The 17,431-nt window shown below is 44.2% G+C and overlaps 1 protein-coding gene across 1 annotated transcript in view; it reads right to left on the bottom strand.

Moving 5' to 3' along the window:
• LOC141092138 (alpha-1-antitrypsin-like) overlaps positions 1-14,967 on the bottom strand; it is a 93,488-nt gene extending 78,521 nt beyond the window's left edge. Inside the window, exons 1-3 of the mRNA XM_073578075.1 lie at positions 14,817-14,967; positions 8,715-9,350; positions 7,748-8,018 (exon numbers count right to left, since the gene is read on the bottom strand). Of these exons, the coding sequence (XP_073434176.1) occupies positions 7,748-8,018; positions 8,715-9,345 (902 nt within the window). The 5' untranslated portion in view covers positions 9,346-9,350; positions 14,817-14,967. The remainder of the gene's footprint in view (positions 1-7,747; positions 8,019-8,714; positions 9,351-14,816) is intronic.
• Positions 14,968-17,431: the final 2,464 nt, after the last annotated feature.

Raw genomic sequence — 17,431 nt, 5'->3', positions numbered from 1 at the left:
CCGAAATCTAGTGGCAGCTCTGGGCCTAGGCAACCTCACTCACATACCATGTCTGGCACACGTGCTCAATTTGGTCGTGCAGAGCTTTCTGAGGGACTATCCGGATCTTGATGCACTGCTGCACAAGGTTTGCCTAGAGTGTGCTCACTTGCGGCGTTCCAGCATGGCAAGATCGCGCATTGCATCTCTGCAACGCCGATTCCGCCTGCCAGAACATCGCATCATATGTGACCTCCCCACCAGGTGGAATTCAACGTTACATATGTTGGAGCGGTTGTGTGAGCAGCAGGCAGCAGTAATGGAGTACCAGCTGCATCAGGCGCAAACAAGTCGCACTGTGCGCCGGACACACTTCACCACCACTGAGTGGGCCACTATGAGGGACATCTGCCAAGTATTGCGTGCCTTCGATGACTCCACGCGGATGGCCAGTGCAGATGATGCACTAGTCAGCATGACTGTCCCCCTTATCTGTCTGCTTCAAAAAACCTTACAAGCACTAAGTGAGGAGGTTTTTGAAGAGGTCGAGGATGAGGAGTCAGAAATGCCATCTGCTTCTGGCAAGTCTGCGCAACGTGCTTCCACACAAAGGCCCAGGCAGGGGACACTTAGTGAGGAGGATGACGAGGAGTCAATGGAGGAGGAGGAACATATCTCTCCAGAGGAGGGAGGTACACAAGGCTCTAGTAGTCATTGTGTACAGCGAGGGTGGGGTGATGCTGAGCAGGCTGAGATGCTGCCTCAAGCTGGGGACAGCGTTTCCGGTCCAGTTGGCAGTTTGCAGCACATGGTTGATTTCATGCTGCAGTGCTTGTTAAAAGACCGCCGCATCGCCAACATTCTCCACACGGCTGATTATTGGGTGTACACCCTCCTAGATCCTCGCTACCGGGACAACTTACAAAGCCTCATACCGCAGTTGAACCGGGAGCGAAAAATGCGCGAGTACCAAGAAACACTTGTGCAGGCCATCATGTTCTCCATTCCCCCCCGCAAGTGTTGCTGGTAGTGCTTTTCAAAGCAGCCATGTGGGTAGAGGCAGTGGAGGAAGCTCTGTACAAAGAGGTAGCAGAGGCAGTGCCGCAGGACAAGACAAGGCCAGTATGGCCCAAATGTGGAAAAGTTTTGTGGGACCGCCACAAACGGCTACACCATCACAGACGGCTCCAGTCAGCAGGAGGCAGCGTTTCTGTCAGATGGTGACAGACTACTTGTCTTGCCCTGTTAGTGTACTCCCAGACAGCTCTTCCCCATTCAAGTATTGGGTCTCTAAGCTGGATACATGGCCAGAGCTTAGCCAGTATGCATTGGAGGTGCTGGCTTGCCCTGCTGCCAGTGTATTATCGGAACGTGTCTTTAGTGCTGCAGGTGGTGTGGTAACAGACCGTCGCACGCGACTATCCGCCGATAATGTTGACCGGCTTACTTTTCTGAAAATGAACAAGGCCTGGATCTCACCTGAATTTGCCAGTCCTCTTCCAGAATAAATAATTGGCTGGCAACAGGATCCAGGTCTCCTGTTGTGTTCATGTTTCTATGACCTGAACTTTATTTCCTGGGCTACAGCAACACCCGTTGTTGCTCAGAAGTGCTGTCCACACAGACAAAACACTTGCTCATGTGTAAGTGGGGTTCGGTAACATCAGCTGATCCCCTGCTGTGTGTATGGCAAAGTGTCCTGCTCCCTCCACAAACAACCTCAGATTTACACCTGGCTCCAAGTAGGCCTCGGCCTACTACCTGATTTTCCCTGGGCTCCGACACCGCCAGTTGGTACTCAGAAGTGCTGTATGCACAGACAAAACACTCGCTCATGTGTAAGTGGGGTTCGGTAACGTCAGCTGATCCCCTGCTGTGTGTACAGCAAACTCTCCTGCTGCCTACAACTTCTGACTACCTCTGATTTAATATGTTCTCTGATTTGCCCTCTGTCTCCACTCTGTTTTGAGTATTTCCTCCGGCCTACAACACCGCCTGTTTCTGCTCTCAAGTGCCGTCTGCACAATCAACACTTGTTTCTGTGTTACCTGGTTCCTGTAACATCTGCTCATCTCCAGAGGTGAGTCCGGCAATGTCTCCTGCTTTGTCTACATTCCCACTACTTGTAGTGGAAAAGTGGACAGAGCAGGAGACATTGCCTGACTCACCTCTAGGGAGAAGCTGCTGTTACAGAACCCCAGTAACACAGGAACAAGTGTGGGTTGTGCAGACGGCATTTCGGACAGCAACCTGCGTGGTTGGAAGCCAGAGGAAATACTCGAAACAGAGTGAAGACAGAGGCCTAATTGGAGTACGTTGACAGTTAGTAGTAGTCTAGAAACAATCGAAAACTGCCACCAAGTAGGCCTCAGCCTACTACCTGATTTTCCCTGGGCTCTGACACCGCCATTTGGTGCTCAGAAGTGCTGTCCACACAGACAAAACACTCGCTCATGTGTAAGTGGGGTTTGGTAACGTCAGCTGATCCCCTGCTGTGTGTATGGCAAAGTGTCCTGCTCCCTCCACAGTCAAACAACCTCAGATTTACACCTGGCTCCAAGTAGGCCTCGGCCTACTTCCTGATTTTCCCTGGGCTCCGACACCGCCAGTTGGTGCTCAGAAGTGCTTTCCGCACAGACAAAACACTCGCTCATGTGTAAGTGGGGTTCGGTAACGTCAGCTGATCCCCTGCTGTGTGTACGGCAAACTCTCCTGCTGCCTCCAAATTCAAACAACGTCTTATCTTAAACTGCCTCCAAGTAGGCCTCAGCCTACAAAATGACTATCCCTAGGCTCCAACATCGTCAGTTGTTGCTCGGAAGTGCTGTCCACACAGAAAAAACACTCGTTCATGTGAAAGTGGGGGTCAGTAACGTCAGCTGATCCCCTGCTGTGTGGAGGGCAAATTGCTGCTGCCTCCAAATTGTAACTACTTCAGATTTAAACATTCTCTGATTTGGCCTCTGTCTCCACTCTGTCTCTAGTATTTCCCCTGACCTCCAACACCGCCAGTTCCTGCTCACAGTTGCCGTCCACGCATTCCACACTTGTTCCTGTGTTCCTGGTGTTCTGTTACGTGAGCAGATCCCCCAATGTGTGTCCGGCACTGTCTCCTGCGCTGTCCACCTTCCCACTGCAAGTGGTGGGAATGTGGACAGAGCAGGAGACATTGGCAGACACACATCAGGGGATCTGCTGACATTACAGAACCCCAGTAACACTGGAACACATGTGGATTGGGCAGACGGCTGCTGTACGCATAAACTGGCAGTGTTGGTGGTCATGTGAAATCCTGGAAACAGAGTGGAGACAGATGCCTAATTGGAGCACGTTGACAGTCTGTTGTAGCCTACAAAAAATCTAAAACTGCCACCAAGTAGGCCTCGGCCGACACCATGATTGTCCCTGGGCTCCAACAATGCCAGTTGGTGCTCGAAAGTGCAGTCCACACAGAAAAAAACACTTGTTCATGTGAAAGTGGGGTTCGGTAACGTCTGCTGATCCCCTGCTGTGTGTACGGCAAACTCTCCTGCTGCCTCCAAATTCTAACAACGTCTTATCTTAAACTGCCTCCAAGTAGGCCTCAGCCTACAAAATGACTAACCCTGGGCTCCAACATCGTCAGTTGTTGCTCGGAAGTGCTGTCCACACAGAAAAAAACACTCGTTTATGTGAAAGTGGGGGTGAGTAACGTCAGCTGATCCCCTGCTGTGTGGAGGTCAAACTGCTGCTGCCTCCAAATTGTAACTACTTCAGATTTAAACATTCTCTGATTTGGCCTCTGTCTCCACTCTGTCTCTAGTATTTCCCCTGACCTCCAACACCTCCAGTTCCTGCTCACAGTTGCTGTCCACGCATTCCACACTTGTTCCTGTGTTCCTGGTGTTCTGTTTCTTGAGCACATCCCCCAATGTGTGTCCGGCACTGTCTCCTGCGCTGTCCACCTTCCCACTGCAAGTGGTGGGAATGTGGACAGAGCAGGAGACATTGGCAAACACACATCAGGGGATCTGCTGACATTACAGAACCCCAGTAACACAGGAACACATGTGGATTGGGCAGACGGCTGCTGTACGCATAAACTGGCGGTGTTGGTGGTCACGTGTAAACCTGGAAACAGAGTGGAGACAGATGCCTAATTGGAGCACGTTGACAGTCTGTTGTAGCCTACAAACAATCTAAAACTACCACCAAGTAGGCCTCGGCCTTCACCATGATTGTCCCTGGGTTCCAACAACGCCAGTTGGTTCTCGGCAGTGTCTTTGGCACGGGTACTCCCTGTTGCCCAGGCTGGTTCCAGCACGCCATCTGTTTCCGGGTAGTGTCAAGGTCACTATGCCAACAATCCGTTGTCCTGTCGTCTTGCGGCCGGGTTAGCCGACTCTACGGTGCCTGCAGTTTAGGTGACTCCTATGTGGGCTGCGGGAGCTGGCACTGAAGGCTAGATCCGTAGTGCCAATGGGACATGGACCCCCTGTAGGACTGTGGGTTTCGGTAACTGCGGCCGGCTTGCGGCCTGGCTACTTTGCTTTGGATGGGTACCTTCTGATACCCACCCGGGTTCCAGCACTGTCAGCTAGTTCTCGCCAGAGCCTTTGGCCTAAGTGCCTCCATCTCGGTATCCGAAGGTCCAGCACCGTCAGCTGGTCCTTGGTAGTGCTTTCTAGCACAGGTACCTCCTGCCTAGTAACCATGGTCCAGCACCGTCAGCTGTTCCTCGGTAGTGCCATTGGCTCTTGTAGCTTTTGCTACCCATCTGGGTCCCAGCACCGTCAGCTGGTTCTCGGCAGTGTCTTTGGCACGGGTACTCCCTGTTGCCCAGCCTGGTTCCAGCACGCCAGCTGTTTCCGGGTAGTGTCAAGGTCACTATGCCAACAATCCGTTGTCCTGTCGTCTTGCGGCCGGGTTAGCCGACTCTTCAGTGCCTGCAGTTTAGGTGACTCCTATGTGGGCTGCGGGAACTGGCACTGACGGCTGGATCCGTAGTGCCAATGGGACATGGACCCCCTGTAGGACTGTGGGTTTCGGTAACTGCGGCCGGCTGGCGGCCTGGCTACTTTGCTTTGGATAGGTACCTTCTGCTACCCACCCGGGTTCCAGCACTGTCAGCTGGTTCTCGCCACAGCCTTTGGCCTAGGTGCCTCCATCTCGGTATCCGAAGGTCCAGCACCGTCAGCTGGTCCTTGGTAGTGCTTTCTAGCACAGGTACCTCCTGCCTAGTAACCGTGGTCCAGCACCGTCAGTTGGTCCTCGGTAGTGCCATTGGCTCTTGTTCCTTCTGCTACCCATCCGGGTTCCAGCACTGTCAGCTGGTTCTCGCCAGAGCCTTTGGCCTAGGTGCCTCCATCTCGGTATCCGAGGTCCAGCAACGTCAGCTGGTCCTTGGTAGCGGTTTCTAGCACAGGTACCTTCTGCTTAGTAATCGTGGTCCAGCACTGTCAGCTGTTCCTCAGTAGTGCCATTGGCTCTTGTTCCTTCTGCTGCCACTACGGGTTCCAGTACTGTCAGCTGGTTCTCGCCAGTTTCTCAGCCTTCTTGTACCTTTTGCTACATTTCCAAGATCAAGCTTTTTGAAATTGTCTTTGGTAATCCGTATTGATCTCCATGACGACGACCCTGATGACGACGACCCTGAAGACCACACCAAAGAAGACCAGAAATATGACCCTAAATAATATGACCAAGAGGACAAAGAACATGAAGACAACCACCAAGATACAGAACAAAAGACAGAAGAACAAGAAGCAGAAGAAGCAAAAGCAGAAGAACAGAAATCAGAAGAACATTAAGCATAAGACTAAAAATCAGCATAGAAGAAATCAAAATTATAAGCAGAAGAAGACTAAGCAGTAAATGGGGGTGAGTCCGTTCCTCCTCGTGGTGCCCCTGGAAAATGCCTGCTGCTGCAGGCCAAACTGAACGCGGACAAATCCTGTTGTAAATCTTTAGTGACAGGCAGAACGTAAGGTGTATAAGGTGTAATCTTATAACTTTTATATATAAGTACTACAGGAATGCCTGTCACCATAAGAAAATGAAGAAAAAGAAGAATAGGAAGAAGATGAAGAAATAGCATATGAAAATTAATAATAGCTGAATAAGAAGAATATGAAGAATGGAAAAAAAAAATTAATGGGAAGAAGATGAAGAAGAAGAAGATGAATAAGGTGAAGAAAAAGTTGATGAAAAAAATGCTACTGCTGCGGATCATGAAGGAGAAAGTGTGGGAGAAGTACAAAAGAAGGTGAAGAGCATGGAAGTTGTGAAACATACATATCTGACAAAATATAAAAAAGGTTAACATAGTCAATATCTTTTTAACTCCGAACGTCTTGAAAAAAAAAATTGGAATTAATGCTATGCCATGTGATTTGAATAAACCACTATGCCTTTAATGTCTCCTCCACCTCCCACAATACATTCTACATGATTCTTATTTGTTTTCAATTATGTAGAATTAGCCAACAAGGAAATAAAGGGCTTTTTTAAATTCCGATACTGGAAGTCCTATTGACTTGAATGGGACTTCCGGTATCGGAATCGGCGATACCCGATATTTTTTTCGTATCAGGCGATACCATCCGATACGATATTTTGGGGTATTGAACGGTATCGCTCAACACTACTCATGATCAGTACAGGATCAGTAATGTAATGTGTGTACACAGTGACTGCACCAGCAGAATAGTGAGCGCAGCTCTGGAATATTATATAGGATGTAACTCAGGATCAGTAATGATTAACGTATGTATACAGTGACTCCACCAGCAGGATAGTGAGTGCATCTCTGAGTATAATACAAAATGTAAGTCAGAATCAGTACAGGACCAGTAATATAATGTGTGTACACAGTGAGTGCCCTAGAAGAATAGTGAGTGCAGCTCTGGAATATAATACAGGATGTAACTCAGGATCAGTAATATAATATATGTACACAGTGACTGCACCAGCAGAATAGTGAGTGCAGCTCTGGGGTATAATACAGGAGGTAACTCTGGATCAGTAATGTAATGCATGTACACAGTGACTACACCAGCAGAATAGTGAGTGCAGCCCTGTAGTATACTATGGGATGTAACTCAGTATCAGTACAGGATCAGTAGTGTAATGCATGTACACAGTGACTGCACCAGCAGAATAGTGAGTGCAGCTCTGGAGTATAATACAGGATGTAACTCAGGATCAGTAATGATTAATGTAAGTATATAGTGACTCCACCAGTAGAATAGTGTGTGCAGCTCTGGAGTATACTTCAGGATATAACTCAGGATAAGTACAGGATCAGGACAGGATCAGTAATGCATGTAAACAGTAACTGCACCAGCAGAATAGTGAGTGAAGCTCTGGATTATAATATAAAATGTAACTCAGGATCAGTAGAGGACCAGTAATGTAATGTATGTACACATTGAGTGCACCAGAAGAATAGTGAATGCAGCTCTGGAGTATAATACAGGATGTAACTCAGGATCAGTAATGTAATGTGTGTACACAGTGAGTGCTCTAGCAGAATAGTGAGTGCTGCTCTGGAGTGTAATACAGGATGTAACTCAGGATCAGTAATGTAATGTATGTACACAGTGTCTGCACCAGCAGAATAGTGAGTGCAGCTCTGGAGTATAATGAAGGAGGTAACTCAGAATCAGTAATGTAATGCATGTACGCAGTGACTCCACCAGCAGAATATTGAGTGCAGCTCTGGAATATAATATGAAGTCAGTTCTGTACATAGTGAATGTGTACAATGATATCCTATAGATATTGTTACCTTAATTTCATTGCTTTGTTCCATGCCTCTTCTGGCAAATTCAGAGAAGCTTTTTCAGCATCATGCAGCTTCCCCATCTCTGGTAAGACAAAAATTGCCGAGGTGTTTCCTTTGAAGGGGATTTCGACCAATGTGCATCCAATCTCAGGTATATAACCCGTGTTATACTCTCCTCGTCTGCTCATCATCGGAACCTTCACTACTGTGTTCTCATCCACATGGAAGTCTTCTTCTCTGGTATGATTTACGTTGAAAGCGTGTTCCCAGGATCCTACAAGAAATTCCACCAGTATTTCACTTATTCCTTATTTAGCATCTGTTACATACTGTATCTGCAGTTTTTAAACTTCCATTCTTTCTCTATTTGTATCATGGTGACATGAAACCTATTACATTTCCTTATAGATAAGTGACCCCGCTCTTACACTTCTTTATTGAGGTTTTCAGATGATATAAAATTAATACTTTTTCTTCATAATAGTTTATTAAATCTGATCTCCAACGGTCTCACTCTCACCTCCCTCCTTTAGATTGCGGCACTCCAGCCTGAGTCATTGTTCACCAGGCACGGTCCTGTACATTTAGTAGCGGCTGTGCCCGATCCAACAGTTCAATCACCTGATTGGGACTGATCTACAGCACCAGGAATAGTCTGTACCAAATATACAGGACCATGCCTGGTAGACAAAGAGAACACAACACTCAATGGAGCAAATTGGCCTCTTTTATTCAGCTGATGAAGGTGAAGGAAATTCAACTTCCATAAATTACTAAAATCCCTTTAATGAGGAGGAGCCCAATAGAAAATATAAAAAAAGCTACGATCCCTTGTCTCCTTTTTGCAGCCTATGGAGCACTGCTTTGGTTTTAAGGAGAAATAGGGGCTTCCCGCTCTCTTGACCCCCATAGCAGCCATATTTGATATATTCACTTCCTAAAATCAATTGATGATTGTTTTCCTCCTTACCTTTGAAGAATATTGTGCTGGTGATAACCAGAGCTGTCATCGGATCAAGATTGTCCAAGAGATCTTTAATTGTCCCATTGGTTTTCTTCTCCACGTAACTATTGATTTGTTCTAATGCTTCTGGTTTTTCGGCGAAGTTGATGGGCATGACGTCCGATTGGTAGTATTTTTGAGCGTCGTCTAAGAACGCCTTATGAAGATTCGGCTTGGGATCAATGAAGATGGTGCTGTCCAACTGAAGTCCGCTTTTTGGTTGCTTGATGATGTTTAGAAGCTTCTGGAAGCCATTGTGGATCATTTCCTCTGATACCGAGGATTTGTTGAAACCAAGTCCTTCATGGATCTCATTGAGGGTCTTGGACTTGGCACCAAGTGAGAGTAAAGCAAATGCTTTTGTGATACTCAATGGAGAAAAGAGCAAGTTGTCATGAGGGTGAGTGGCAGTCAGTTGGTAGTACATCTTGTAGAACAAATAAATGATTGCTGTGTTTACCTTGAGCAAAGCATCTGGTTCATTGTTGTGGTGGTGGCCATCATGGTCATGGTCATCATCATGTGGTCCACCATGGTGTCCACACACAAATGCACAAAGCAGAGCTTGGCTGAAACAAAGGAAGATGAAAAGCTTCATTTTCTCTGAAAAAGACAATAATTCATTATAAGTATGTGAACCACTATATTTCTCATTAATTATGTTCAGGGCTTGATGTACAGCTTAGTGAACAAAGCTCTATATCGAAACAATATGTGCAAGAGTAAATAAATAGGGGAGGCTCCACTGGCAAGCTGGTGTTACTGTAGTGCTGCTAGGTCAGCTGATATTGCTGGTGACCACTCCCACATCCTTTAAAAGGTCACCTGATGGGTCAGCTGACTGTTGGTGATACCGTTCCTCTGATACCATCCTTTGCAGAAGCAGCTCTCTGGTGTCAGCCAAGTCTGGTATTTGGAGTCCTGTTGCTGTGCTATCTGTAGTGTGGAGTTAGGCAGCGGTGTGCACAAGCTAAGTACTGAGTTTTTTTTACCTTGTTCCTTTGTTTGTGCATTTCCCTAATGGTATTGAGTTCCCCTCACTCCAATATTTTGTCATCCTGTTAATGTGCTTTGTGGTGTAGTTTACGTTGTTCACCTCCTGGGGTAGGGGTTGGGGGTTTAGATGAGGACTAAACAGGAGATAGGGACAGGTCGGTGACTTGGGCCTCCCTACCTTCAAGGGTAGCCCCAAGTTAAGGAAAGACAGGAATCCCCCTAGCCTGAGGGGCAGTTCAGGGGCCCAGGTTCTGCATCTCCTGTTTTTGCATTACTGCCCCATGACAGCTCAGTTTGAAAAAGGCTAACATGGAGGAACCCCGAAAAAATGTTGATATTAACCCCTTAATGACAGCCAATATGTCTTTTTGCTGACCTGAGATATAAGAGAATATTATCCCCACACAGGTGACAATCCACGAACGTGTTGGCACAGTCCATATCTGTTTAACCCCTTAGATGCTGCTGTCAAAAGTGATCAGCCTAATGATGTCCCAGCGATCCCATCATGTCGGATCGCTGGTGGGATCGCTGGGATATCGTTTAATGTAACGGGGGATTTAGAGTCTCCCGGATATAGTGGTCACTTCAGAAGTTAGCGACATTTAGGTGGTAAACAAACATTTTTTCATTCCTGCTATACCACTTTGCATTAATTCCTGAAAATCACCTGAAGGGTTAATAAACTACCTGACAGAAGTTTTCAATATGTCAGGGGGTGCTGTTTTTAAAATGATATCACGTTTGGGGGTCTCCAATATATAGCACCCCCAAGGTCACTTCAAACCTGGATAGCTCCCTCAAAAAATAAATTTTGTAACTTTCCTTGAAAAAATGAAAAATTACTGCTGCATTTTTAAACCTCCTAAAAGCCGTTTTAAAAATGGTGCTGATGTAAAGCAGGCATGAGGAAAATGTTATTTATTAATGTTTTTGTGTGGTATGACTATCTGGATTAAAGGGATAATCATTCAAAGTTTGAAAATTGCAATTTTTTACATTTTTGTCAAGTTTCTGATATTTTTTATAAACACAAAACATATCAACCTAAATTTACCACTATCATAAATTATAATGTGCCACGAAAAAACAATCTCAAAATCAATGGGATTTGTTGAAGCGTTCCAGAGTTATCACCACATAAAGTGATATTCGTCAGAATTTTAAAAATTGGCTCCGTCTCTAAGGGGTTGAAATATAACTTTTAATGAAATGCCACTACAGTAATACTCTCTTAATACTCTTTATTTATATAGTGCTAACATATTCTGCAGCGCTTTACAGTTTTTTGCACACATTATCATCACTGTCCCCGATGGGGCTAACAATCTATATTCCCTATCAGTATGTCTTTGGAGTGTGGGAGGAAACCCATGCAAATACAGGGAGAACATACAAACTCCTTGCAGATGTTGTCCCTTGGTGGAGATTTGAACCCAGGACTCCAGCACTGCAAGGCTGCAGTGCTAACCACTGAGCCACCATGCTGTCCAGTAGCAAGCACCATACTAAAGAGTGCACACTATGTTCACCCTATAGGTAGTCCTTGACCTGCACACCTGCCTACCTGCAGAGGTTGGCAACCTATATGAAACTGTATGGGAATGGCGCCTCCACTTGTCGATGACTGGCCCTATCAGCCCTGAAATGCCCTATAGATAAGTGATGGCTAAAATACACTCATACCATCAAGGGTGGGTAGACAGTATTGTATTGGGACATCCGGAAAAAAAGGAAAGATGAATGGGAAGGCTAGTGTTTTAAAGATCAATGAGAAGGTGACTCGCCATCCATAGTTATGATAGCTTATATATGATAGAGAATGTGATACAGCAAAGGTTGGCACCCTACTTGTCAGCAGATATGGCGCCCTCGCTCCACATTGGCTGTCTCTGGGAAGCCCTGAACAACACCAATACCAGGAGTCAATAATGATGAGTGGAAGCAGAAAGTGGCTCGATGGCGCTAGTTTAAACCTCTATTGATCCCCAGATGTACCACATGAGTCCACAAAGCTTATGGGTGTCATACGGGACTCATGAAACGAGATACAGTATGTACCTCACAAAAAATGTTCTCGCCAGACAAAAAACAACACCACACATATGTCCATTAGTAGAAAACTAAAAAAAAATGTATGCGTCTCAAAAATAGACGATACAGACCAAATGTATGGAGCTATTTTTTTTCTACTAAGATTTTTTTTTTTACAATCTTTTTTCACCAGGTCACCGTCAGTTTTTGGTCCAATTTTATTCCCATTGCTCCTTTGAGTATGCCAGTTTTTCTTTTATTAAAATCCTTCATATGACTCCAGAGATCTGGGGCCTTTTTATTTAATGCTAATTTCTATGGTCTTTACCAAGTGGGTGTGACTTATAACCTTTTTTCGGAGGGCGTGTCTTGTGCCGTTCTGCATAATTTCCCTGTGATTGAGAAAAACCCTCTTCATAAAGACCATAAAAATCAGCACCAGATGAAAAGACTCATATCTTTGGAAACATGTCGGATTTTAGAAAAAAGAAAAAAATGCAACACTCAGGGAAGCGGATGGAATTATCCACGAGAAGACCCTGCTTCCTTTTGACCTGGTCCCCTTTAAATAAAAAGGCCTTTATACTGCAATCTAAATGTTTTATATACAAACCTCAAAAAAATTGATAGATTTTCATTTTTTCACCATTTCAACCCGTTTTTAAAGAGAATTAGGTTTGAATTAATATGCAAAATAGGTGCTCAGTGTACAGTGGGCAGTATGTAGCACCACCCCTTTGTCAGTCTGGCCCCTTGGCTTTTCCTCCCACTTCATTGACAGCTCCGGCTTCACTTGGGATGGTAGCTGTACTGTAATGACTCCAGTACATGTGACCACTGCAGCCAATCACTAGGTTTAGCAACCCCATTGGCTGCCGCAGTCATGTGCCTGGCAGTCTTAACACTAGAACTGCAGCAAATAAATATTAAAGACCAGAGCATGTTGAAAAGACATAGATGAAGCTGTGGAGGGTGACTATCAATATGTTTATTAATTTCCACATATTCAAGTCTTTAAAACAAAGAGAAAAGTATTAAAAGACAACTCCTTTACGTGTTAATGATTGAGTGGAATCGTACTGTATTCTTTTGTTACATTTTATATCCGTTTTCACTTGTCACTTGCCCACATGTAGCATTTGGTATAAATGTGATTGTTCACTTCTCTGTTCATTTTTCACTTGCAAAATATAATAAAGAATATATTCAAAAAATACCAGTGTGGATAAAAGATACAGAGGAGAAAAAGTCTGTAAGAAGATCAGCTCAAGTCCAAAAAGAAGCAATAAAAAAAGCAAAAGATTCAACAGCAGAGATAAAAGACAACAGCAATTTCTCAAACTAGAGAAATTAGAGAGAAAACATCGAAGAAAAGAAGAAAGATATCAAGATGATAGACAATAAGGAGGAGGATAAATAGAAAAGAAAACTAGAAATAGGAGAAAAAGTCAATAAGAACAAGGAGTATTAGGGTGGGTGCACACGCTGCGGATTCTGCTGCGGATCCGCAGCGGATTTGGCCCTGCGGATCCGCAGCAGTTTCTGCTGCGTTGTACAGCACCTTTATTTTCAATGCAAAATAAAAACCGCTGTGCAGATGGTGCAGAATTTTCAGTGCGATTTTGCTGTGGTTTCAAAACTGCAGAGAGAATTGACATGTCAATTCTTTCTGCGGATTCCGCTGCGGTTTGCCATCGGCTCCATTGTAGAGATGATAAACCGCAGGGCAAAACCGCAGGGTAATCCACAGATAAACTGCAGGTCTTCTGACCTGCGGATTTACCTGCGAATTTTACTGAATCCGCGCAGACAAATCCGCAGAGCATTCCGCAGCGTATGCACACACCCTGAGGGAATGCAAGGTAAAAGAAAGATGAAAGGAAGAGAAGAAGGGAAGTTAACGAAGAATAAAAGCAATGAGATGAATGAGAAGTAGAAGAAAAGAAAGCAGAAAAGAAGGAGGTAATGGAAGCAAAAAAAGAAAAGATCAGAGAGCAAAGAAGACTAATGAGGAGATGAAGGAAGATTTGGAACATGAAAGAAGAAATGGAAAAAGAAAAGAAAATTAGAAGGAGAACAAGAAGATGAAAAATAGAACAAAGGGAGAAAGGGAAAATAAAATAGAAAAGGAGAAAAGAAAAGGAAAGAAGGACAACAAGCAGGAATATAAGAAGAGACGAAAATTTAAAATAGAAGGAAAATAAATGGAAATAAAGAGAAGAACAATTTGTAGAAGAATGAAAAACAAGAAAAGAAAGAACTAGAAATTGAGGTGGAGAAAGGAAAGAAGGAAAACATGGAAGAATATAAGACAAAAAGATAAAAATCAAAAATATGAAGTGGAGAAGAACAGTGAGAAGAATAAGCAAAAAATTAAAAGGACAAATATACATAGGCAGAAGTAAAAGAGAAAAAATGGACAAAAAAGGGGAAAGTAAACAAGCAATAGAGAAAATGAACATAAAGGAGGGAGAGAAAAAATCAAAAAGGAAAAATAGGTAAAGCATGAAAGAAAAGAATGAAGAGTAGGAGGAAACACAAAGTAGACGAAAAGTAAAAAACAAGAAGGAGAAGGATAGAAAGAGAAGAGGAAATTCAGGAATAAGAGGTGAATTTGACATGAAGATGAATAAAGGAAAGAGAGAGAATATGAAGTAGAAATATTAAAGAAGGTTAGTAGGTTGGAAAAGAGGAGTGCGATGTACTGCCAATAAGAGCTATTTTTATGCTGGCATAAAGCATCTGATCAAAATGTTTGTCTGTCAATTCTCATTCCCAATTATAGGCCCAATGTATATCACATGGGCCAATAATTGGGAATGAGCATTGGTAAGATTATCCCACGGTCTCCAAGAACCAGTAGTCTCACATATGCCTTCTGTTTTATCAGAGGCTCGGGCGGCTATTCTCTACCTCTCTGATACTTTACACTTAAGCTTTGATTGTTTCAATAAAATACAAGATGTCCGCACCAGAAAAGATTATTTGAATTACAGTAAAGACAGAAGACTAAGTAGAAATTTGAGCTGTAATACTCACCTGCAGCGTGTGGAGCGCTCCGGGATGAATGGAGTTATAAAGCTGTATCTCCCTGCATATTTATATATATATATATATATATATATATATATTATATATATATATTTACTTTTGCACTTGTGCAATGTTGAAAGTCTATAAATCAGATTGCAGCAATCTTTGTCCTGTTACCTTGATTCCACTGATTAAACAGTGATGCAAGATGCTCAGGATAAGCTGCATGCCAACTCTGCCCAAAAGTGGTGTGGAAAAATGACAAAATCATTAAACAGTATCTTCTGCTTTAGGTAACTGCAAGCCCCCCCTTGAGGATACAAGGGGGGTCTCATGAGAACACAGACCCCTATTAAAAATGGTTTTTATGTGGTCAGTAGATAATATGTGGTGAAAATACTGCTGGAAGTCTGAAAGGGTTAATGCTGTCTTTAATAAGCTGTGCGGTGCACAAGCAGGTTCAAGCAGTTTTTTTACAGTTGGTCTCCCGCTTTTTCCTGGACTCCTGATTGGCAGATATGAAAAAGTGCAGGAAGAATTTATTGTATAAATAACAGCTGATTCAACAGTTTTGTCATTCCTGTCAAGAAGAAAGAAAATTGAAGACCAGCTGATGGAGCCGTTATTACAACAGCTGATCAAGCGGGCCCAAGGGGATGATGGAATGGAATGGATACAGTGCTGTCTGGCTACACAGCCTGCTATGAACCTTACCTCTGTCCCTGAGGTTTTATCAGTGTTTGTTCCTCATCCTCCATCGTCCCCTGGCATTTCCTCAGAATCCCCTGCTGGCGTGAAGCCTAGCCATTCTTCAAGGAGAAGCCGCCGAGCCCGTGTCACTTATTCTCCTCCCTCAGCTGCTTCCAGGAGTGAAGGCAGTCGGCCGGACATGAGTCAGCGGGACTGGAGATCGGCAGACCGGAAGTCTCGCAGTCCTCCGCGAGATTCCCGGCGGAGTCATATGTCGGAACAGCCATCGTCATCTCTGCCTGCCGGAGACGCGACAGTGTGGCTGTTGAGAATGGCAGCTGAAGCGGCGGCGACTGGCAGCGGTCCTCACAGCTCATCTAGCTGCCTCTGTCTTACAAGCACCACAGCGGCCCAGGGATTGCCGGCGACATCATGCCCCTTGCCATCCACCGAGGTATCATCGCAGTTAAAATCCGACTTTGCTGCAGCAAGGTCCTGGAGAGCCGGGTCCCCAGATTCTTTCCAAGAAGAAGACCCAGCCGCGCTCGCCCATTGTTATGGGCTTGGGCGCTGGTGGTACCGTCAGCCAGGAGCATCCATCACAACGTCGCGGTGAGAATAATGATGTTCCATTGTATAGCTACTATTTTAATTTAAAGTTATTAATTAAGGACATTTTTAATGAGCACTTAAACAGTACAGACTCTGCTTTATTGCCCAGGTCTGCTTCTTTAGCAGTTAATTCTGGCAGCGGCGGTCTTATTGTAAAACCTGGACTCCTGAAATTCACCTGAAAGAGTCACTGAATTGTGAATTTTTTCCGTTAGGTTTCCATTTAAGCTCCTCCACAAGAGAGCTTATTTGGAATAGAGAATATGTAGATCTGTTTTCCCTTTTACCATCTGCCAGTGAACAGCTGGGTAGACATGATAAGAAAGATGAAACTGACGAGAAAAAGAAAGCTAATGTAAAATCCTTTAATAATTGGCTTCAGGCATTTTCAATCTATGCGGCTGTCCTTGGAGAAAAATTTCCTTACTTATGTTCTGGCCTTTTTCAACATGTTGATATTATATTAAAAGCATACCGCAATTTTGGAGGTATGGCTTGGCCTCATTATGACGAAGCATTTCGCCAAAAGATTGCCATGTACCCTAATTAGTTTGGGGCTCTAAAAATGTGGGTTTATGGTTAAACTTAATGTTGCCTCAAAGATTTTCATCCTCAAGACAGGGAGTGAGTGTTCCTGCAAAAAAGGGCATCTGTTTTGCATTTAACGAATCTTCCTGCGAGTGGTTTTTTAATTTTCAATTTTGGCATGAATGCTCCATTTGTGCAGGTGCCCACCCCATTTCAAAGTGTTTTCAGAAAGCAAATCCAATCTAGTCAACAAGGGATTAACAAAGAATCCGTTTCAAAAAGCTCTGACACCAGTGACTTTGGAAAACATGGTCCCATGGCTAGAAATTTACCCAGATCGGGAGAGCAGCTCCCTCCTTTATGAAGGTTTTAAATTCAGATTTTTTGTGCCCCCATTTAAGGGCATAGGGTGTACAGTGGTAAAAAATCTTTCCTCAGTGCATGAATTTCCTCTTATTGCTAAAAAAAATTGTGAAAGAATTAGAAGCGGGTAGGACTTACGGTCCTTTTGATGTTCCCCCTTTTCAGGACTTTAGGGTTTCCCCCCTAGGGGTTGTACCCAAGAAAGAGCAAGGCTCATTTAGGCTTATACATCATTTATCCAACCCCTTAGGATCATCCCTTAATGATGATATAACCAAAGATGTTTGCTCAGGTAAGTACACGTCTTTCGACGTTGCATTAGAATTTTAGCAAAAATTTGTTAAAAATTAATTAATGGCCAAGTCAGATATTAAATCTGCCTTTCATCTTTTGCCAGTTAATCCGGCTGGTTTTAATTCTTTGGGTTT

This window comes from Dendrobates tinctorius, unplaced genomic scaffold (genome assembly GCF_039654945.1).
Source record: "Dendrobates tinctorius isolate UK_male_01 unplaced genomic scaffold, ASM3965494v1 ptg000058l, whole genome shotgun sequence".
NCBI classification, from domain to species: domain Eukaryota; kingdom Metazoa; phylum Chordata; class Amphibia; order Anura; family Dendrobatidae; genus Dendrobates; species Dendrobates tinctorius.
Note: the sequence above shows the minus strand (reverse complement) of the source record. Positions and strands in the feature narration are given on the sequence as shown.